At 38.4% G+C, this 24,504-nt stretch overlaps 1 protein-coding gene across 2 annotated transcripts; it reads left to right on the top strand.

Moving 5' to 3' along the window:
• Positions 1–12,642: 12,642 nt before the first annotated feature.
• On the top strand, positions 12,643–24,504 carry LOC121799243 (importin-11-like). 2 transcript variants are annotated; one of them, XM_042198569.1, is made up of 23 exons: positions 12,643–13,127; positions 13,229–13,338; positions 14,621–14,693; positions 14,891–14,952; positions 15,105–15,246; positions 15,954–16,160; positions 16,342–16,408; positions 16,650–17,049; positions 17,366–17,513; positions 17,602–17,762; positions 18,082–18,181; positions 18,890–18,964; positions 19,037–19,171; positions 20,218–20,307; positions 20,403–20,579; positions 20,666–20,770; positions 20,855–21,013; positions 21,099–21,143; positions 21,232–21,453; positions 23,321–23,427; positions 23,519–23,575; positions 23,665–23,725; positions 23,797–24,504. In XM_042198569.1, the coding sequence occupies exons 1-23, from the start codon at positions 12,987–12,989 to the stop codon at positions 23,956–23,958; spliced, it is 3,006 nt and encodes a 1,001-aa protein (XP_042054503.1). In that variant the 5' UTR covers positions 12,643–12,986; the 3' UTR covers positions 23,959–24,504. The 2 variants fall into 2 exon arrangements, with proteins under 2 accessions (XP_042054503.1, XP_042054504.1); XM_042198570.1 differs by lacking the exon at positions 18,890–18,964.

Below are 24,504 nucleotides of genomic sequence, written 5' to 3'. Positions count from 1 at the left end.
GAACTCCTGAACCAACGAGGTTATGACATCCAGAGAATGTAAATTCTCAATATCTAATGGCTTCTTCATGGCTTCATCAATGTTGAATGTGAACTTCTCTCCATGATAGTCAAGGTAAATTGTGTCGTCGCTGACATCAATTATAGTTTTAGCTGTCCTGATAAATGATCTTCCTAACAGCACTCCACTCGATTCCCCAACCTTCGAATCATTCATATGGATCACGTGAAAGTCCGTCGGATAAAGGAAGTTGTGCACCCTCACTATTACATTCTCTAGAACTCCCTCTGGGTTTATGCACGATCTGTCTGCTAGTTGAATTACTACCTTTGTATCCACCAATCTGACGCCTGTTAGTCTTTTGTACACCGAAAAAGGTAGTACATTGATGGAAGCCCCTAAGTCACACATAGCATGTTCAATGTTCACGTCCCCAATGACAATCAGCAGAGTGAACATCTCTGGTCGGTTCTTTTTGAAGGAAGTCTCTTCTTCTTAATAACAGCGGATACACTTTCACCAATCACTATTTTTTCCATCAGCTTTCGCCTTCCTAGCTATAAATCCTTTATGAATCTACTAAACGGGGGCAATTTCAATGCCTGCAAGAACGGTAGGTTGATCTCCTCCTTCCCAAAAATTTCCATAAAATTAGTGGGATCCTACTTCTGCCTCTTAGGTTCACCACGATATGGGTAAGGTTTGGTACGCTTGACAGCACTGGTTGAACCTTCATTCTGGGATTCACCCTCATGCCTTCTTTCTTCCTCGCACAACTCTTCCGGATCTTCACCAGGAGGCACTGGGTCAGCAAACTGAGGCAACGGCTTCCTCACCTCATCTAAAGGGGCTTCTGTTCCAACCTGCCCTTGGATTAATTCTTCACACTCTTCGTCTGTCTTCCTCATGGGTTCGGCATAGTCTTTCCCTGATCTCAGAGTAATCTTACTAATATTGGCTCTATCTGGCATTTTAACAGTGGCGGGAAGGTGACCGTTATGCCCGCCTATCACATTCAGTGTGGTGGCCATCTGTAAGATCTGTTTAGTGAGCATATCCATGGCCGCCTTGTGCTCTTGCTGGGCATCTTGCAACTTGTGCACCACAACATTGTTGGCATGCATGTTTCCCTATAGATGCGGTTGAGAGTTCAGCAAATCTTCAATCAGCTCTTCTATGCCCTTGGATTGCTTGGCCGTCGGCTGGCTTGAGCTTGCTCCTGACGGATTGTTAGAAGAGGATCCTGACCCATGATGGAAGTTTCCATGTGGTCCTTGACTTCCCTGTTGTTGTGGTGGGGCGCTTGAGTTCTGGTTTTGGTAGCTTCTCTGATGTGGTGGAACATAGGAGACCATCTGATTGTTCTGATTTCGGTTCTGCCAGTGTGGTTGATTCCTCTGTCCCCTGTTATTGTTCCAGATATTCTTCCCTTCTAGGTTCCGGTTTTGCCATTGAGATTATCTTTCCTGCTGCGGTGGATAACTAATACCCAGTGGCTGTTGATAAGTTATCGCATGTAGTGGATGATAAGTAATCACTAGTGGCGGTGGCTGATTCTGGTTCTGATCGGACCATCTGGAATTGGGATGATCTCTCCATGGGGTATCTGTAACGCCCCACTTTTCAAACCCTAAGACGATTTCATTTATATCTTTGATTGCCGCAATTATATGACGAATTGTTATGTATTTGCATTGGTGACCTAATTCTGATTTGACCGAGTCAAATTCGTCGGTTTATGACGTGGCTTTAATTAATTGATGCGGAATGAAATATATATTGCAGTAAATTATATTTTTTTTTGGGAGTGAGATTTACATAGGATCATCAATAATTACCTTGCCCTTTTGTTGAGAAATTTCGACCACTGTTAATTATTGGAGAGGAATTTTATTTTCTTGGATTTAATTATTTGCTTGGGATAATTATCCAATTAAATCCAAAGCCTAATTACCTTATTTCTTCATGAGAAAATCGACTCCTATTGTTTTACCAAGGGAGATTTCGAAATCTTCCAAATTTTGTGGGAGGGAGGAATTATTTATTATTTATTTGAATCCCTTATTTAGTTCTTTCCATGAATGAATTGGAATATCCTAGCAAATCTTACCTTATTTTATTTTATTAAGGATTTGGAAATTTTTCCTTGTGGGAGGGCCATATCACACGCCTACTTCCTTATAATGTGGGAGGATTTTTATTAATTTTTCTGCTCCGTATTATTTTATTCTGCTCCGTAAAAATACCAAATTAAATCAAAGGCTAATTAAATAGCCAAGATTTTCAAAAATTCCTCCTTATTTCCTCCCTCAAATTCACGCCAATCATCTCACTCAAATCCCCTCAAATCTTTATTTAATTTATTCTCACAAATCTTCAAATTAATTGTGGGATATTTTATTTTCAACTCTATAAATAGAGACTAAACTAAAACCTAAACCCTAGCCACCCAATCCCACACGCCTACACTCTCTCTCACACGCCCATTCTCTCTTCCCCACTCCTCCCACACTTGTTCTTCTACTCTATTCATGATTCTTTCGATTCGCCAGGAGTTTGTTGAAGAATCAAGAGTTGTATTCGTTTCTACCGATTGTTTCGTTCAAGAAAGGTACAATCAAACCTCTATTCTTCATTCCTCTCCATCTAAACATTCTTTTGACTCCCTCATGCATATAGTGAGTGTAGGGATTTCAAATCTAAGGATTTAATCGGTGGGAATTTGTATTTGTATGTGTGTATGAGTTTTGAATGAAATTTTATGAAGATTTAATGAATCATTGGTGAATGATGTATGATTATATGAAAACATGAGTGTGAGGAATCTTTTAAGCATGTTTGTGTGTTAAAACCATGAAAAGGTTGTGTTTGAATGAATGGGGATAAAACCCTAATTCGAATTTTTAAGCATTGAAAACTGTAGATTCGGACAGTAGATTCCGACACGTTTTTTACTGAAAAAATGAACTCCTTTTTATTCGATCCTTCTTTCTGAGTAAACTTCATGATGTCTTCTGTGTTGTTTGTGAATTTCAACTCATGTGGACAAAAGATGAATTTTTGATGAATTTTTGAAGTTGACTGCGCAATTCTGCCGGAAAATGTTTTCTCGACCAGTAGGTTACGTTTTCGATTTGACCGACCTAAAAAGGTTATTTTGACATGAATTTTTAACTGAAAGTTATTTGATGAGTCTACTGAATTGTGGTAAAACTTTAGCCCCAACGGAAGTCGGGTGAGTTTTTAATAATTTTTATAAAATGGTTGCGCAGTGCTGCCAGATTTCTATCCTTACAAAAACAACTATGTTGTTATAAGTGATATACATGATTTATATATGTGATGACGTGATGTGTTATTCAAAGATGGGGAAAAAGGGAAACGTTGGGGACATGCATGATTTTGAGTCGGTATTTGAGACTGATTGTGATACACATAATGTAAAGGTGATAACTCGCGCTCTCGGCGTGACAGCAAGGGAAAGGAAATACTTGAAATCTAAGCAGTCGAGGTGGGCTTTCTTTTAAATAAGGACGATGTCCTAAGTATTTTACCGATGAGAATGAAATTGTGTTTATCATGCCTTGTTTGGTTTTAACGTGCCTATCTGATGTGGCTTTTGCCACTATTATTTAAATCGAATTCGGGTCCTCGTAGAGCCGCAAACTCTACTTGGATTAGTGTACACCAATGGTAGACCGTGTGTCAGCGTACGGGTTGGCCGGTCTAGTGACCTGGTTTGCGGCCGCATTCCTTGTCATGTATGTACGGATATGGCTAACGTCTATGGGAAAATGACTGATCAGTCAACTTTTTACAATGGGAAATGATTTTGAGTGCCTCGGGCCTTTCTAAAGCTAAACCCCGATGGTTACTTACGTATGGCATGATAGATAAATAATAATTTTTATGAAAATGTTTTCGGCATAAGTCCACTGAGTATCTTTATAGTACTCAGCCCTGCATGTGTTTTCCTTACGTGCAGGTTGAGCGGCGGCGAGAGGTTGGTGGTGTTGAGCAAGTAACTTGAAGAATTAAATGTTTATCTTTGAATTATGGGTGTCGTTGTGTCTTCACACATGACGTCACTCCTTCTCTTGGTCGTTTTCCGCTGCGATATTTCTTTTACTTATTAGTTGTTGGGCCGAACTTAAATTTATCCGGTTATTGTTTTCTTGTGATTCTGTTGGATAATGTCAAACTCTTAATCGTTTCCTTTGAGTATTAATTGCCGGCCCAACTCATTATTTAAACCCGAGTCCCCTTCTTGTTTTATACTTAATTGTTCATTTAGTATGTCGGTCAAACCTCCTTGATGAAACCCTAGCCTATTTTCCTTGTTATATTTAAGTCCGTTTAAGTCGCGATCGCCGTATTTATTATACCCTAGAAGGGCAGTCGTGACAGCTTGGTATCAGAGCCTCAGTTCTTTCCGCTCTGGACCCAAGAGTCTTGTTGAGTCAAAATCTATTCATGTGTAAATTGACTAGTTGATAATCGTCGAAGGCTCAACACCGCGACTCATCCCCGCCCAACCACGAAGAATGAGGTAATAAGTATCTTGATTAATATTGATCTGAAACTGTGAAATGTTGTAAATTGCGATGGAAATATTACAGTGTGATGGGAATATTACAGTGAGGCATGATGGCATTGAATGTGCTGGATATTGAAGTATGATTGTGAACTTGTATTGGTTGATGTTGAGATTTGCTATTACGTCCACGAAACTGCAAAATTTACTTGAAGAAAATACATGTTGCTTCCATGAATGACAAAATTTTATGCCTAGGCGATTGAAATTTCATGACCATGAAACTGTGAGTGATACGCGTGTAGTTGCGAGTTGTGTTTGTGATACAGATGAGCATGATGATTTATGAAATGCGATTCCATGGATGATTGATTGACTGAGTGTTGCTATTCACATATAATGTACGATGTTTGTTATGCTATGGAACACCAAATGAGTTATACGAATAAATGTGTTGATTGTGCAATATATGGATGACGTATATGTGGTGAAAATTCATGACCGATGAATTACGAGGTATTGTATAGAGGTGAAATGTGGAACTTTTGAACTTTGTTGCGAACGTAGGAGTCATATGAAGCTTGAGTTAGGTATTGATCAAATATACGTTGAAGTACGAGACTTCAAGCTATGCTTGAAATTATAGAGTGCCTAAGAGGTAGGCCAGACTGAACGTGCTAGAACTTAGTTGTAAGTTGACAACTGCAATATCACTTTCCTGAGTGATAAAACCAACGAAAATATATATTTCAAACTTTGGTATATCCTCACAATGGCGAGATCATACCTAAGATCTAATAAAACTATGCAGTCTTGCATACTATGCCAAAGTGGCGATGCGACACAAGTACGACGACGTTTACGACACTTTAAGACCACGTGTGCAATGGCATTGCATTTCGAAAACTACGTGGCATGGCAAGAAGACTTTGAAGATGCGACCATCAAAAATAGTTATTAATTTCGACGATACGATGAATCTCAACTCGGAATCCACGATTTCATAGAACGATGTTACCATGTTCAGGCTCGCGAAAATGTGCGAGGGAGTGCGACCCTCGTTGCTAGAATGAACGTTTTACTTTCAACAGTACTTACTTGGATTCTAAGTTCCTTTCGGGACGTTTTGAATAAACGTGAGACCTTGCCTATTTAAACACCTTGGTTGACTCCCAATTTGCAAGTAATGTCCATTATTTTTTTTTCTTTTCCCTATATCGAGTCATGACTCACTTGTCTCGAAAGTTTGTGTTTGCCTTTGTAACGTTGGATAGCTTGATTGAGTAGTCTCCTTTGATTCATCATTCATAAGGACAATATTTTGACCTTATGAACTTCCGTCATTGAACTTCATTCCTAAGGTTGTTTGCAGTTATGACCTTCAGTATGATCACACCTCCAGACATGTTTTCTTCAAAGAATGGAATATTATTCTTGGAACTACTGGTTCACCTCTTTATTTTGTAACCTTGTATGTGACAAGTTTTTTCTTGTAGAAGTGAAATTCTTTTTAGCTCGGTTTCACTACATATATTGTTTCATACTCAATGATTTTCTTTCTGCAACACCAAGTTAAGGCTATCATGTTCTCTTCTTCCATAACGGGTTGATCGTGTTAAATTTCTGAAAAGTTCCATTCACTTTGAGTTGTCTTTAACAAACCCGTGAACCCATTGATGTGATTTCATCTTTTCCAATAACATGATGTTGTTGAACCATCATTTGTACTACTTCATGACATTTGTCCATGTTTCTAAATCCTGTCGCGACTGATTATTTTAGGCCTTGACATGTTTGAACGATATCCTTCATTGCTGTCCGGAATTTTGCAAATTGTGATCTAGCAGTCGGGCTATGGAATTTGAGAATTTTTGCAGTTTCATCCTGTTTCCATGGCCTATCTCATGTTCTTCAAAGCTCTCATCAGAAGTAAATTCTCAAAGCTCTATATGGGTTTTATTTGATACCTCTAAACCATTTAATTCTCAGAATGGACGGGTTGAGTCCAATGAAACTCAATCATTGCATTGTTGTTCTTGTTTCCTTGGTTAATTTTGGAGTCTTCCCGACTAAAGACATCCTTAACAATGTTGCAACAATTTGAAATCTGTTCATATGCAAGTAAGACTGTTGGGTCAAATTTCGAATCCTTGATACTAGACGGTAGGGAAATGCAGTAGTTGACTCGGATATACACAAGGAATAGGTTTCTATAGTCAGACATGCTAAAAATGACACACCAACCAGAAGCGTCGACATAACCGACGAGATACATATATGAGTGAACGATCGATCGAACGATAAGCGAATAATGAATATGAGAAGATGTAGTTACGGTCACCATCGTGCGAGGAAATTGTAAAGGGAGTACAAGCCCCATCATAGAGTTTATTGCACAAAATAAATATCGTCTACAAGAGAGAACATATGAAAGGTGACGAGAAAGAGCCACGGGATGACTAGACGATTGAGAAAAGAAATGTGTGATAATACCATGAATATTAGAAAATTGTGTGGGAGTTGGAAGGCAAAACGAGGAGAGTTAATAGAAATTTTCATGGGAGAACCGGCCAAGGCCGAATCATGGATACGCGCACTGGAGTGAATTTTCGCAATCCTAGGATGCAATGATCGAGAACGGTTAAGTTGTGTGAACTACCAACTGACCGACGCTGCCGACTTCTGGTGGGACACCAGGACGAAGACAATGCCCCGAGACCAAGCAGAAGGAATGACATGGGAAGGCTTCAAGGCGGAAGTGTATAGCAAATACGTGCCGAAGAGCTACCGGAAGGCGAAGGCGTCTGAATTCTACAATCTGAGCCAAGGACGTATGACCGTGCACTCAACAACATGACAAGATATGCACCTGATCAAGTCGATACAGACGAGAAGTTGTCTGATAAGTTCCGCGAGGGACTAAGGCACGAGATAAAGATGTCATTCGCGAGCCGTGGGAGACTTCCCTACGCGGAAGCACTGGCTCTAGCACTGGATATTGAGGCAGCGATGCCTAAGGAGAGAGCTAAGGAAATCACTACCTCGTCATCACACCACTCCTGGGAGAAATGGAAGTGGGATGATTCTAGGATTCCATACGACGGAAAACGGTACCAGTCGAGTCAGCATCGATCTCAACACGGAGAGGAGATTGAGGAAAGGAAAGTGGAAGACGTCGCAGTTGTGCGAAGTGTTACCTGGACCGCCGCCAGATCAACAAGGGGAGTTTACGATCGACCTCGAACCAGGAGCCGCACCTGTGTCTAAGGCACCGTATCGAATGGCGCCTAAAGAGTGGGAGGAACTCAAGATACAACTTCAAGAGCTCATGGACCTAGGATTCGTTAGGCCTAGTGTCTCACCGTGGGGCACACCGGTGCTTTTCGTCAAGAAAAAGGACGGGTCGATGAGAATGTGTATCGACTATAGAGAGTTGAACAAATTGACTCTCAAGAACGAGTATCCACTGCCGAGGATAGATGACCTGTTTGATCAACTTCGAGGGGCCGGTGTGTTCTCAAAGATGGACTTAAGGTCTGGATACCATCAGTTAAGAGTCTGAGGAGAAGATGTACCAAAGACGGCCTTTCGTACGATATATGGCCACTATGAGTTTGTTGTGATGCCGTTTGGGTTGACTAATGCACCTGCAGTATTCATGGACTAGATGAATCGAGTGTTCCACCCATACTTGGATAAATTTGTCTTGATCTTCATAGATGACGTACTCGTCTACTCAAAGAATGAGAAAGAGCACGAGGAACATCTACGAATCACCTTGGAGACGTTGAGGACCGAGAAACTATACGCTAAATTCAGCAAGTGTGAGTTTTGGCTGAACGAAGTCAATTTTCTCGGTCACATTGTGTCGGCAGAAGGAATCCGAGTGGATCCCGCCAAGGTTGAGGCGGTACAACAATGGAAGGCACCTTCGACACCAAACGAGATTCGGAGTTTCCTGGGTTTGGCAGGATATTACTGAAGGTTTATAGAAGGATTCTCCAAGATAGCGAGGCCAATGACCCAACAACTCAAGAAGGGGGTAAAAGTCAATTGGACCCCGGAGTGTGAGTCGAGTTTTCAACTTTTGAAGGAGAAACTGACCACTGCACCAATCTTAGCTGTGCCAGAGCCTGGAATGAGCTATGTGGTCTACACGGACGCTTCGAAGGTGGGACTTGGATGTGTGTTAATGCAGAACAACAAAGTGATCGCGTAAGCGTCACGACAATTGAGACCGCACAAGTTGAACTACCCAACCCACGACTTGGAGCTAGAGCAGTAGTGCATGCCCTAAAGATTTGGAGACATCATCTCTACGGAGTTCGATGTGAGATCTTTACGGACCACAAAAGCCTGAAATATTTCTTTGAGCAAAAGGATTTAAACATGCGACAACGAAGGTGACTCGAATTGGTGAAGGACTACGATTGTGGCATCAATTACCACCCCGGCAAGGCAAATGTAGTGGCAGATGCCTTGAGCCGGAAGGGTCATTCCCAACTGGCCACTTTTCTCACCAACAAGAAAGCCTGGTCCGCGAGTTTAGTAAGATGCGTTTGGAGGTAGTGAGAGCACCTGAAACGGTGGAAGCGCGAATCGCCACTTTAGTTGTTGAACCTGATCTAAGGTCGAGAATTGTTGAAGCACAACGGATGGATGCGAAACTAGAGGAAATACGTGTAGAGGTGCGAACCGGCGAATCTGGAAACTTTAGTGAAGAAGGTGACAACGCTCTTACCTTCAAAGGAAGACTATGCATGCCGAACAACGAGGAGCTCAAAAACGAAGTGATGAGCGAAGCACATGAGACTCCTTACACTGCCCACCCAGGAAGTACGAAGATGTACCAAGACTTAAAGAAGTCCTTTTGGTCGAATGGTATGAAGAGGGATATAGTTGCCTTCGTGGAGCGCTGCTTAGCCTGCCAACAGGTGAAGGCTCTACATCAACGACCGTACGGGAAGTTGCAACCACTAGAAATTCCCGAGTGGAAATGGGAGCACATCGCCATGGATTTTGTGACAGCATTGCCCAAGACGCAAAGAGGGAATACTGCCATATGGGTAATTATAGACCGACTCACCAAGTGTGCGCATTTCATACCGATCCCCGTAACGCATGGATCGAGCAAGCTAGCTCGGATCTACATAAAGGAAATAGTGCGACTGCATGGAGTCCCAGTGACAATCACGTCCGACAGTTACCCGAAATTCACTTCAAGATTTTGGATCAGTCTACACCGTGAGCTAGGCACTCGACTGAACTTCAGCACAGCATTCCACCCGCAGATGGACAGGCAATCCGAAAGAACGATCCAAACCCTCGAGGATATATTTAGAGCCGTGGTGTTAGACCGAGGAGGAAGTTGGGAGTCCGCACTACCATTAATTGAGTTCGCCTACAACAACAGTTTCCAGGCAACGATAAATATGGCGCCGTATGAAGCCTTGTACGGGAGAAAGTGTAGATCCCTGATCTATTGGGACGAAGTTGGTGAGAGAAGGGTACTCGGGCCCGATGCAGTCGAAGAAATGGTTGGAATCGTTCGACAAATTCGTGTGAGGATAAAAGAAACTCAAGACAGACAGAAGTCACACGCGGATGCACGACGAACCGTCTTACAATTTTAAGCGGGCGACAAGGTCTTTCTCAAGGTATCCCCGTCGAAAGGGATAACGCGCTTTGGTGTCAAGGGAAAATTGAAACCGCGATTTATTGGGCCTTATGAAATCCTCGAAGGAGTGGGTCCTGTTGCATACCGTTTGGCGCTACCCCCAAGCCTTGGGAACGAGCACAACGTCTTTCATGTGTCACAATTGCGGAAATACTTGTTTGACCCAAAGCACGTGATTCACTACCAAGAAGTCGCGTTGAACCCGGACTTGAGCTATGAGAAGAGACCCCAAACGATTTTTGACCGAAAGGTCCAGAACGTGAGAAATAAACCAGTTGCTTACGAGAAAGTACAGTAGAGAAACCACGGGCACGAAGAAGCCACTTGGGAGCTTGAGGACAAGATGATGGAATTATACCCAGAACTTTTCCCACGAGAGTACCAAATTTCGGGACGAAATTTCTTTTAAGAGTGGTAGGATGTAACGCCCCACTTTTCGAACCCTAATTTTCGAACCCTAACACGATTTCATTTATATCTTTGATTGCCGCAATTAAATGACGAATTGTTATGTATTTACTTTGGTGACCTAATTCTGATTTGACCGAGTCAAATTCGTCGGTTTATGACGTGGCTTTAATTAATTGATGCGGAATGAAATATATATTACAGTAAATTATATTTTTTTTGGGGAGTGAGATTTAAAAAGGATCATCAATAATTACCTTGCCCTTTTGTTGAGAAATTTCGACCACTGTTAATTGTTGGAGAGGAATTTTATTTTCTTGGATTTAATTATTTGCTTGGGATAATTATCCAATTAAATCCAAAGCCTAATTACCTTATTTCTTCAAATTTGTCAGGACCTCCAGATTGAACTTCTACCAATCTAATATTTTTGCAAACCCGTATTCCCGCGATGTCATTTGCTTCCAATTGCCTCTTCATCCTCATAGACAAACTTCTATGACTTGCCATTAAAGCTGTCATATTTGGATCTAAATCATGATTATGGCCCAATTCAACAGTAGTCACCTTCCATTCACCAGAATCACGCTTAATGGCATTGATATGTGCCCGACAACCTGTTTTTTTGGTATGTTTCTTACAATCCAATTTTCCAGCCCAATCACATGACATCACAATATATGTACTACTATTACTTCTACACATCACGGCAAAACCTTGTTTTTTGGCAAATGAATTATACGCCTCATAGAGTCTCGTATCAGAATCGAACATCATTCCCGATCTAGGACCGTCTCTAAGTAACTCATGAAATGTATCTTCATGTGAATCGTGCATGTTATCTAAATGCCACACAAATGATATACGAAAAAAATGAATGAAGTTGTGGGAGATTAATAGGTGCACTCAATAATCAATAATATAAGAATGAGTTTTTAAGAACAAACAAATACCTTCTCGTATAGTCTTGTCTTGCGAACCTTCTTCATCGTCGGATCCAAACATGTCGTACAAAATATCATTGATGTTGGAATTAGCCATGGATATTGCTCAATTTTTTTAGAGGATTCAAGCACTTCAAAGAATAAGTGTAAAAGTTATAAATAATGTTATATTTTGAATGTAACGGTGCTATGTTAAATAATGGAAAGTTTTCAAAGAGAAATTTTGTATATACATTTAATTAGTTGAAAATTCATAAATCAATTTACAAAATTTGCCTAAATCAATGGGGATTGAAATGTAAAGGTATCCCTTCCATTTATAAATAATAATTTTTGTTAGATAGAAATTTTATTAGTCTTCAATGTATGAAATATTCCAGTTTTAAATGATAAGTTTAGTTTAATAGAAATATTTTTTGTCACGAAATTCTGTTTATGAAATTTGCCTAGATAAATGGAAATTCAAATTTGATGATATCACAATAGTACTAGTTATGATATTTAACTATATAATGCAACACTATCACAATAGTATTAGTCACGAAATTATTATATTTACCTAGTTTTGATATCACAATAGTGTTAGTCATCAAATTAGTCACGAATTCAAATTTGCCTAGTTATGAAATTAACTATATAATGCAACACTATCAAAATTGGCTATCAAATTTTGGATTACCTCAATTTATGATATTTAACAAAGTAAATTGGAGTACATTTATTTTGTAGTGATCATCCATGTTACTATAAATGCTCCATGTAATTTGACAGTAATTTGAATTTACAAATATAACAAAAGGGTAGTTTAGTAAAGATATAATATCTAATAAAAAAACCGGTTTAAATAAAAACCGGTTAAAAATTATAGGGGTATATACAATCATTCTTAATATATCTTTATTCAACAAATAAATACTAGTACACTAAATTCGTTTAAAAAGCACCGAAAAATTTAATGTTGAAACTGAGAATCTCATGTTAACAATTTTTTGAAAAGTTCATTCAAAACTAGGTTACATCATTAAATTAAAAATGGGACTGAAATGAATCACCATTAACATTAAATCAGATGCAAAAATATTTAGCAATCCCAGATTGCAAAGGAATAAAATTGAAAGCCAATCAAGACCGAAGAGAAATGCACTGAAACGATTACAAATTTACAACTCATCTCCTTTCAGCTCGTAAACTTCAGCAGCAGTTTAATTTTGCCCCTCCTTCGCCTCACCCCACCGCTTAATCCTCCGCCGGAAAATTCAACCCCCCCCCTCCGCCGCTTCCGAAATTCGAATTCTATAAGCGGTCGATTCCCCTGTATCGGTTGCGGCCTTTTCACATTCTCCACTTAACCCCTTGATCCAAAACGCACGAACAGAGCTCTGTTTCCGACATACGCCTGTTCTAGAATCTTCCAGAAACGGAAATGGCGCTCACCGTCTCAGACTTGCCGATGATATACGGACTGCTCGCGAATTCAGTGAGCAGCGACGTGAATGTGCTGAAGCCGGCGGAGGATGCTCTCGTGCAATTGGAGAGTAGGCCTGGTTTCTGCTCTTGTCTAATGGTATTTGAAGTGATTGTGGCTGTGTTTGCGTTAGTTGCTTGTGTTTATATTGACTGTGAAGCTATTGGATTTGTTCGACGAGGGGTTTTGGTGATGTGCAGGAGGTGATAACGGCGAAGGATTTAGCATCGCAGACCGATGTGAGATTGATGGCTTCGGTTTATTTTAAGAACAGCGTTAATCGGTATTGGAGGAACAGGCGTGATTCAACGTAAGCGATTTAATGCTGTTTGTGTTTCATTCTCGTACATTAGGAACTGCCATTTCATGGGTTTTTTCTTCTTTTGTTCTAGACCACGATTATCATTCCTTGATTGTACTGGACTTTTTTTTATTCCGGCTTTGGGAGAGACGCATGACCCTCATGCGTCTCCTTTTAATGAAACGCATGACGGAGATGCGTCTTTCATAGAGACACATGAGGGACATGCGTCTCTCAATTTTTTCGGTTTTTTTTGAACGACTGCGTCTTAGGGAGAGACGCATGAGGCTCATGCGTCTCTAATTTATTGAAGAACTTTATTTACCAACTTCTCCAGCCAGCTCCAGAAATATATGATCTCCAGCCAGCTCCAGAAATGAAGGAATCTCGAATCACCTCTCTAGCTTTACCCATCTCATCACCATCATCATCATTTTGCTGCTTCTTCTCCGACTCCTCTTTTCTGGCCTCCACCATTTTTGCATCTCTTCCATTATGAGATTGATTATCATTTATATAGATCAATATATGCATTGTATATAATCTTATTTGGTGGGTCAAGTTAGAGATGATTCAGTGAAACGTGTCTTCACCACCACAAAACACCACAAAACATGCATGTCAAACGTGTCTTCACCACCAATACTGCTCTTGATCTTTCGGAGCAATAACCTGGAATCAAATTAGAGACGCATGAGCCTCATGCGTCTCTCCCTAAGACGCATGACGCTCATGCGTCTTTCAAAAAAAACCGAAAAAATTGAGAGACGCATGTCCCTCATGCGTCTCTCTAAAAGACGCATCTCCGTTATGCGTTTCATTAAAAGGAGACGCATGAGGGTCATGCGTCTCTCCCAAAGCTGGAATAAAAAAAAAATCCAATACAATCGAGGAATGATAATCGTGGTCTAGAACAAAAGAAGAAAAAACCCGCCATTTCATGTCACTTTAATTATAAAAAATTAAGTGTCACTGTCACTCAAGTGCATTAATTTTCAGCATCATAGGGTGAGCCTTTGTGGCCAGGATTCTAGATGTGAAATATGCCTCACGGCCTGAGAAATATTACTAGATCACGAACTTTTCGGCAAATAGAGTGATTCTTTAAGTGGGGATATACGTGTTGTGCGGCTTGAATGTGCTTTCTTACCTTTTCTGTTTGGTGTTCCGAAGATATAGCTTAGTGTTTTTATCCTTCTCACTTTGAGGTGACTTTAGTTAGTTTTGCTTTTAAGTTCGATGACTGGTACCAAGGTTTTCTAGATTTTGATTGCGGAAATGCCTTTTTCAGGGGACTGAGCAATGACGAGAAATTGCATTTACGGCAAAAGTTATTGTCACACTTGAGAGAAGAAAATCACCAGGTAATGCTTGCATGTACATCTATTAGTAGTCTCTCTGATGGCTTATATTTCACTCGAACTATCTGTAATGCATCCTACTCAGCTGAGTACTGCAGCATTTACTTGTGTTGTTTTTATATCCATTGCTATCCTAGCAATTCATAGACATTTTCCTTTGTTTTTCTAGTTTAATCTTGAATATCATTCTTATTTTGCAGATAGCTCGTACTTTGGCCGTATTGATCTCAAAAATGGCTCGGATAGACTACCCAAAAGAATGGTATGCTTCTCTATTTCATCTATGTGGAAATTGCCTTAATGAATCTAGTCAAAGATTATCCGTGGCATCATACATTTCCATTTACCACTGGATTTACTTATTACTCCTATAATTTATTTTCTTTACTTTTGTCCCCTTTTCTCTACTTTCAGGCCACACTTGCTTTCTGTGTTAGCACAAGAGCTTCGGTCAGCTGATACATTAACTTCACACAGAATATTCTTGATACTTTTCCGGATTTTGAAGGAGTTGTCGACCAAACGTCTTACTTCTGACCAAAGGACCTTCTCTGAGGTGCATATTATATTTTACTTATGTTTCTTTAAATTTCACCATGTATGTTCGTATGCATTTCACTAAACCTTAATGTCCGATCTCGGGCTGAAGCCTCATGTTCAAACTATTCAAACAATAAACATATCATTGTCATAAATTGGTCCTACCGATTCGTGATTTAAGAATGTTGGCTAGTTATTTATTTATTTATCCTGTGTGACATAAATGAGGTGTTTAACTTTATTGTGTATTTTTCTAATTTTTTCTTCTCATTTTCGTGCTGTTGGTTCTATTGACTCTATGACTTATGATTGGAAAATTAATCCCAGTCAAGGACATAATTGTTATTGTTGTCGGATAACGGGATAAGATTTTGGGATTTGTATGTATGGTTGGGTATCTAGTTAAAAGTTCTGAGTCAGAAAAACCACTACTATTTTGTATCGATGCTTAATCATTTAGAGTTGGTTGTTTCTTTTATTCTTGTCACCATTGTGGACAAGAATGTTAAATTTTCTCTTTTTTAAGAGTTGGTTGTTTCTCTTTTATTCTTTGTCACCATTGTGAGCCATATGAACACCACTACTATAAATGTTTCTTTATTTAGAATTGGCTGCTTATCTTGCACTTTGTTGACTTGAGGTTCCCATTGTGCAGTTCACTCCATCTTTTTAACTGAATATATTTCTTTTTCACTGGACTTTTTATGCTTGATCATTTGGCAGATAGCATCTCAATTCTTTGATTACAGCTGGGACCTTTGGCTGACTGACCTACAAAAAATCTTGCATGGTTTTTTTCTGCTAGCTCAAAATAGTCCTGAGTTGCACCAGGATGATATGTACTTGATCTGTGAAAGATGGTTTCTATGTTCAAAGATAATACGCCAACTCATAGTTTCTGGCTTCCAAAGTGATTCTAAATCTCTACAGGTAAAGCTTCTTTTTATCTCTTCCCCCGTCTTATCCTTTCTTTCTTGTTGGTCGCCTATTTCTTGAGCCTATGCAGCAGCATTTGACTCCTTGATCGTCTCCATTTCTGCATCCCTTTTTGTTTTCACTCTGATGATTGTCATGAATATGGGGGTATAAACTGAATTGCATTGTCTTTTAGGAGGTACAACCCGTCAAGAAGGTCTGCCCGGTTATGCTGAATGCAGTCCAGTCATTTTTGCCATACTGTAAGATTTCTGTCATATCCTTTAGTTTTTGTTCTGTGTTGCACCAACATCTTTTTTTCTCCCTTTTGGTTGCAGTTTATGTGCTTTTCCTATTGCATACCAACTGCTCATTGTTAGCTTCCACCGTGGCCATATTTGTTGTTTGGAAGGGAATTGATTTCGGGCATCGACCTAGAGATTACTTGTTATTGCTACAAATTTATCTGGTTTGTGAACTTATTTTGATATGCAATTTGTGCAGATTCTTCTTTTCAAGAGAAACATCCTAAATTCTTGGAATTCCTGAAGAAATCATGCATCAAATTGATGAAGATTTCAATAGCCTTTCAGCAACGACATCCTTACTCCTTTGGTGACCAAAATGTCATTCGGCCTGTTGTTTATTTCTGCTTGAATAAGATAACGAATCCAGAGCCAGATGTATTGTCATTTGAAGGTTTCTTGATCCAGTGCATGGTGATGATGAAGTCTGTCCTAGAATGTAAAGAATACAAGCCATTCTTGACTGGTCGTGTTATGGATGACAACTGGGTCTCACTTCAGGATGTGAAGAAGAATGTATCAAGTGTAGTTGCTGCCTTTTTGGCTTCATTGCTGCCCAGTGAGCGAGTGGTGCTACTATGTAACATATTGATAAGGAGGTAAGTCTAGGTTATCTGGACTCTGTTATTCTGAGTATGTTAATGTAGATAAGGTTTTAAAGTATCTCAAAGAATAAAAAGGCTACTTACTATAAGGCATATTTCCGTCTCAAGTCCACTTGAAATCTACTGTGTCATGTTCAATAGTTTCACAGAAATAAATATACCTGTCTGGTTGCAAGGGCCATGTGGCATTGCTAGCTTTTATTATGAGAGTAGGAAACATCTTTGTTTTTTTCTTTATTTCCTGCCTTTCCTCCCTTTACCTTCTGATCCTTTTGGTATTCCTCTGACCACTGGTATTTCTTTTGAACAGGTATTTTGTTTTAACGGCTGGTGATGTGGAAGAATGGTACCAGAATCCTGAGTCATTTTATCACGAGCAGGATTCTATTTTGTGGTCAGAGAGATTAAGACCATGTGCTGAAGCATTGTACATAGTCTTGTTTGAGAATAACAGCCAAGTAGGTGATTTTGATGTATATTTTGATTTATATCTGACAATTTACATGTTGGTAACTGATTATGTCTGCTTGATATCTGTTGATGTAGTTGCTAGGTCCAGTTGTGGTTTCAATTCTTCAGGAGGCAATGAACGGATGTCCTTCTTCTGTTACTGAAATAAATCCACAACTGCTTCTCAAGGATGCTGCTTATGGTGCGGCAGCATACGTCTATTATGAACTCTCAAATTATCTGAGCTTTAAAGACTGGTAAGCCATTTCTCTCTTTGTCTGTGAGATTATGAGCCTTTTCTCATTCAAAAAGTTAACTATTATCCAATTGGGCTAATGTGCGCTCAATCTTCTACCATTTGTTCTTTTATTTGGGAACCTCAGTGGTTATTTGCTATTGATCCCAAAAGCTTGTTGCAAATGACAAAATGTAGACGGAATTTTTTGGCAAGTTGTTATTAAGAGATGATGGTGACAATGTTCTCATTTGATGACAGTCAGAACATAGTCATTTTCAGAGAATTTAGTTTACTTTGTAGTGAGTTTATATTGGAAATTCACTGACACTCTTATGCAGGTTCAGTGGCGCATTATCTGTTGAACTCACAAATGATAATCCAAACATGCGGATCATCCACAGGAAAGTTGCATTGATCCTGGGCCAGTGGGTCTCAGAGGTAAATTACTCGCAAGCTGTGTGCATATGCCATCATTTCACCATTTAGATTGCCTACAATTCATGTCTGTATAACTCTATTTTACTGTCTCTTATGCTTCTGCATCTAACTACAGCATGCTCGATCTGAACTATTCATATGAAAAAGGTACTGATATCAGAAGACAAATGATTGCAGATCTGATATTCTGTTTTATCTATTTATTTGCAGCTTGCTGTCTTGGTTGATTGAGTATTTCCTTATGAATATAGCTAATGCTGAGCACTTCTGTAACATATGTCAAATTTGGTAATATGGTGGCCTTGAAAGTTAGTGCCTTTTAAGAATGACTGAGATCTCAGGTCAAAGCTCAAATCAAATCTTATTTTTGAATTCATACTATATAAAGAATGGATATTGAAATGAAGAACTTATGTGCTGTTAGAGAACTTAGCTTGAATATTGTGAATTTAGATTGGTGGGAAGAGGTTATGTAATGGGCTTCCCATGTAAGGCATTGCTGGCAGGAGTCTTCTTAGGCTGTGAATTTTTTGTGATTGGATTCATGATGGGTGAGGCTAATTGAATGACCTGATGATGAGTGATTGGTTGGGCAGGAGTGATTTTCTATCTTACTGAGTGAAGTGTTGTATGGTCTAATTTTTGGATGTACTCCTTTCAGTATAACTAGTTTCTTGACTTGTGTGCCTTGTTTCTTTTCATCTATAGATTAAGGATGATACTAGACGACCAGTATATTGCGCTTTAATAAAATTACTTCAGGAGGGAGACTTGTGTGTCAGGGTATGATGTGTACATCTAACTGGCTTATGAATTACCCTTGTTTCCTTTTTCACATTTGACCTGTTGTTTCAGTTGGCTGCATCACGATCTTTGTATTTCCATATTGAAGATGCAAATTTCTCAGAGCAAGACTTTTCAGATCTTCTTCCAGTATGCTGGGACTCATGTTTCAAACTGGTGGAAGATGTACAAGAATTTGACTCAAAAGTAAGTGACAGGCTCTTATTTTTCCATATTTATACCCAGTGATCAATGAAATCCTTGAATGGGCTTCCGCTTGCCATATTGTCACACTATAAAACCAAGCTACCAATTTCTTTATCAATTCTTATCCTTTTCTGTTCTTTAATTGCAATTAGTATGACCTGATTTTGTCTGTCAATTGTTTCTCTTTTATGGTGTCACTATATCAGCCTGGTTAGTATAAACTTTTTGTCCTTTACATTTGCTCCAAAAAACTTTTTGGTCATTTACGTTAAGTTTATTAAGTTTGTTACGTTTTGATCCCAAACAATATGTTTTGGTCCAAAGTTAACATTTTCCGTTAAAATTTAACGGTCAATGTGATTTGGCCAAATTAGTGATTTAATTAAATCTACTTAACCGATTACAATATAAAAATTTATAAAATATTTTTTACCTATATCAAAATATATTAATATTCATAAAATATTTTAATACATATAATAAAAAATATTAAAATTTATAAAATATTTCTTTATCTATAATAAATACTATAAACCTGAATTAAAATTTATAATTTTACCTATAGGAAAAATAAAATTGAATTTAAATTTATAAAATATTCACAAATTTAATTTTTATTATAGGTAAAATATTTTATAAATTTTAATCTTTATTAATTTTTATAATATATTTTATAAATTGTAAGTTAATTTTTATTATAGGTAAAAAAATATTTTATAAATATTAAATTAATTAGGTTAATCTGGCTAATTAGATTCATAATTATATCACTAATTTGGTCAAATCACATTTGACCGTTAAATTTAACAGAAAAGGTTAACTTTGGCCTAAAACATATTGTTTGGGACTAAAAGGTAACAAACTTAATGTAAAGGACCAAAAAGTTTTTTAGAGCAAATGTAAAGGACCAAATTTGAACTTTTGTCTTTAAACTCTTTCGTCATACACTCTAAACATCAGTCATTGTATATATAAAAAGAATCTGCTGTTTGTAGGTTGATTGCAATACTTCCTTATTAAGTTCTTATTTTATATCCGATATCCAGGTTCAAGTTTTGAATACAATTTCTAGTCTTATTGGACGCATCACTGAAGTTATTCCTTATGCAAACAAATTGGTGATGTTTTTCCACAAGGTATATTACATATTTATTTTATCCTGTAGGCATAATCATAGACAAGGATTCTAAAATTAATTTTATTTAAAGCATTCACTTGGTGATTGTCTTAGGCTTGGGATGAATCATCTGGTGAAAGCCTTCTGCAGATTCAGCTTCTTACAGCTCTAAAGAACTTTGTTGCTGCACTGGGTTATCAGTCATCTATCTGTTACAACTTGTTGATGCCCATATTACAGAGTGTGATTAATGCTAATAGCCCTGATGAACTTTTAGAAGATAGCATGCTGGTCAGTAGTCCATTAAGCATGACTCAAGTTTCCAAATAGTCTCTAGCATTCAAAATCATTATTTCTTCTGTATCCTTATCGTACAGTTATGGGAGGCTACTCTTACTCATGCAATTGCAATGGTGCCTCAGCTTTTGGGTTTCTTCCCATGTTTGGTTGAAATCTTGGATAGGAGTTTTGATTATTTAAAGGTTCACAGAATTTCTCCTTTTGGTGGTTGTATATTCTTTTACGTTTCTAAAATACAGTGGCTTGACGTCAAACTTTATATATAGGTGGCTGCCAGCATTATTGAAGGCTACATAGTACTTGGCGGTTTAGAGTTCCTCAATATGCATGCACAGACACTTTCAAAATTGCTTGATCTAGTTATTGGTAATGTCAGTGATAAAGGACTGCTTTCAATTCTTCCATTGGTGGATGTTTTAGTTCAGGTATGTCCGGTCTTGATGCTGCAACAGCAGAGCATCACTTGAGAACTCAATACAATGATCATTTGTGTGCTTTGTTGCAATACAGTGTTTTCCTGCTGAAGTTCCCCAACTAATCAGCACCACTGTGCAGGTATTTCTCTCCATATCCATTACAACAATGTATGATTTCATATCTTGATTTCTATGGGCTTTTATAAGTTTTACGATGTATATTCCAGAAACTAATTGTCATATGCCTGAGCCGGGGAGATGATCATGATCCTTCAAAGACAGCAGTGAAAACATCTTCAGCTGCAATACTTGCGAGGATTTTGGTCATGAATACCAATTATCTTGCACAACTCACTTCAGATCCTTCGTTGTTAGCACATCTTCAAAAGGCTGGGATCTCAAGTGAAGAAAGCATACTTCTTTGCCTGGTTGACGTGTGGCTTGACAAGGTCAGCAAGTGGTTTTTACATCAAAAGTTTGTCTTTTGTTCCTTCACCTGAGAAAACCATCAATATTTTGACTCAAGTTATCAGCATATCTACAGTCTCTCTTTATCTGCCACTTGTCAAGCCTGGTCAAACAATGACAGTTTGCTTCTGTCGCTCATGCCAAGTGTTATTAAATATCTGCCATGGCTCCACCATGTCGCTTTCTGTGGCGGTATTTTTATAAACAACACTGCCACATGATTTGTGGCAGATTTTAATGGCGGCTGCCAGGGGTCCATGGCGTTTATTGCGGCTGTTTTTTCGCACTTAACCCATTAACCCGTTACCCAGCTCATTTTCCCAAATGATTCGTCACATTTGCCTGAAATTCGACCCATTTACTAAATATGATCCATTTACATATTTAAATAGGGTTTTAATATTTCCAGCTTGTTATCAGATTCAGGTTTTAGAACTCAAAGCGTATTCTTCTACATCTATATGCCTGCCGCCTCACCGCCGCCCAATCACCGCCTTCTGCTCAGTGCCGCCTAAACATATTTATATTTTCAGTTCTAATATAACATTAAAACTAACAAACCTGCAATTATATTTATGCGGCTGATTCATTCAAAAAAGAGAAATAGGCTCAAGCATAAAGTGTGGGATTTGGTTTATGACTTGCATATAACCAAAAATTTGATGAATTTAATGATTGGTAGTTGGAGAGTTGGATGATGCTGATGGGTGTTCAGGATTTGGTTTATGATTAGAATATGTTCAAAAATATGCTGAGTGTAATGAGTGGTAGTTGGAGAGTTGGATGATTCTAATGGTGTTCAGGATTTGGTTTATGATTCGAATATAACCAAAAATTTGATGAGTGTAATGAGTGGTAGTTGGAGAGTTGGATGATGCTGATGGTGTTGGCAATTATTAGGTTTACAATGGAGATTCAGTTGATTGGAATACTGTCTACAAGGCTTTGAGGGGTGGAGAGTCTTTAACATATAATAGGTCAAACAAAAGAAAAGATTGTCCCACTTCATCAAGTTGTGTTAGAGGTTCTAAAAGAGACGCAAGAACCACAACTGCATCTACAAAAGTGAAAGGAAAATTGGTGATGTCGTTGAAGAGAGGTGGCTTGTGGATGAAGAATTTGAGCAAGAACATATTGGGAATATTGATGTATCCAAATGTGAAGAGGGAGAAGGATTTGTTTTGTTGGATGTTGATGATTACAACAAGAATGAGGATGACTATGCTGAAGTTGATGAAGATTCAGGAGGATGTGAATATGTATTGATGGCTGGTGATTTTACATTTAAATTATTGAGCTAACACTTCAAGACATAATGATTTACACATTATGCTTTAGTTGTTGTTCTAAGATAAGAGATTATAATATTATAATTTTCTAAATTATTGAGTCTCATTTGAGTTCAGCACGAGTTTTAAGAAATGTAAAGTAAAGTTAGTGAAAAAAGATAATGGAATGTGGGTCCTACTTTTATATATTAGTTTTATAATAAAATGTGAGTGGAAAAAGGATAGTGGAATGTGAAGCCTATTACCATTTATGGAATATTCCAATTGAGACTCCTAAAGTGGGACACCCAAAAATGGTAAACCGGGACTGGTAAAGTGGGACGGAGGGAGTATTTCATATTATATATGTATATTACTAATGTTTTATTTATTTATTTTTATCGACCGCTATATCCTGGCATGCTGACTGTCATAACCTTGTGGCAGTTTTTTTGGTCGGCCGCTGTAAGCAGCCATATGCTTTGATTTATTGAAGTTTGATTTGTGTTGGTCATGGCTCAACTTTTTTTTTTAATTTCAGCCATCCTTATTAAAGCTTGTTCTTTATCTGGTGTTGTAGGTTGATAATGTCATTTACACGCAAAGAAAGACATTTGCCCTTGCCCTTTCTATAATTCTAACGTTGAGAATGTCTCAAGTTCTTGATAAACTTGAGCAGATCCTTAGGTAATTCATCTACTAGATGCTTGATTTATCTATTCCAATTCTAATGACACAAGTTTTAATTCAATTTTCTGTTATATTATGTTCGTCTCAGCGTATGCACAAGTGTGATATTGGGTGGAACCGAGGAGTTGACAGAAGAGGAATCAAGGTCAGTTATCTACTCATGCTCAATGGTTGATTTTCTCAAATGTCCTCATATAATGACATTGTTATTGATGACATCCTTGTGCCATATAGTAGCGACAACATGCAATCTAGCAAGATGGATGTCCCTAGCAAAGAATTACGGAGGAGACAGGTACTTTTTCCGAATTTTATGAAAGCTTTCAGAATCATGTCATATGAATAACATAGATTTTCCATTTCCAGATCAAGTTCTCTGACCCTATTAACCAAATTCCGCTGGAGAGTTCGCTCAAGGACAACCTCCAGACATGCTCTGCCCTCCATGGAGAATTGTTTAATACCGCCATGTCCAAAATTCATCCTTCCTCATTCGCTCAACTGAAACGCGCATTAAATATGCCATAAGCTAGTCGTGGATTTCCAAGAAGCAGCAGTGATGCAATTTTGTGATCTGAAAGGTTCCACCATATTCATGTCAATCTTTGGAAGGTAACATATACGTCATGCCTACCATAAGATAAATTAACGTTGGCATTCATCAGCTTTACTCACAAATTACGCAACGACTAAAGTAATCTGTTTGAGTGTGCAAGGGGTGTTGTCGAATTCCTTTGGTTTTGTTTTCATTCTTGATGTTATTCCGATTCATCTTCTGGCTTAATGGTTGTCGAGCAGCACGACGACACTGTAAATAGTGATGATCCCTTCATGTCATGGTTTTTGGGGACATTAGGGTGAGAGTTTGAGGTATATGAGGAACCGAACTTTTCTAGTATATTTGGGGCATTATATTGAAATTTTCAGAGGCTGCCTTGCCTTGCCTTGCCCGTGTAATTCTTCCACCAGATGCCCCATATGTTATATTTATGGACTTAAAAGTCCTTTTTTATTTGTTTTGAAACCTGAGATCATCTTAACAGAAAGATATCCATTAAATAGATATTCGTAGTA

Source organism: Salvia splendens, chromosome 4, assembly GCF_004379255.2.
Source record: "Salvia splendens isolate huo1 chromosome 4, SspV2, whole genome shotgun sequence".
Classification (NCBI taxonomy): Eukaryota; Viridiplantae; Streptophyta; class Magnoliopsida; order Lamiales; family Lamiaceae; genus Salvia; species Salvia splendens.
The sequence above is the reverse complement of the archived record's forward strand: the minus strand, read 5'-3'. Positions and strand labels throughout refer to the sequence as shown.

Bases quoted from the DNA above. Each gene is read 5' to 3' on its own strand.
- LOC121799243 (XM_042198569.1), top strand. From the start codon at position 12,987: ATGGCGCTCACCGTCTCAGACTTGCCGATGATATACGGACTGCTCGCG. The intron at 17,050-17,365 runs GTAAGTCTAGGT...TCTTTTGAACAG, and splicing joins TGTAACATATTGATAAGGAG to GTATTTTGTTTTAACGGCTG. The intron at 20,308-20,402 runs GTATATTACATA...TGATTGTCTTAG, and splicing joins TGGTGATGTTTTTCCACAAG to GCTTGGGATGAATCATCTGG.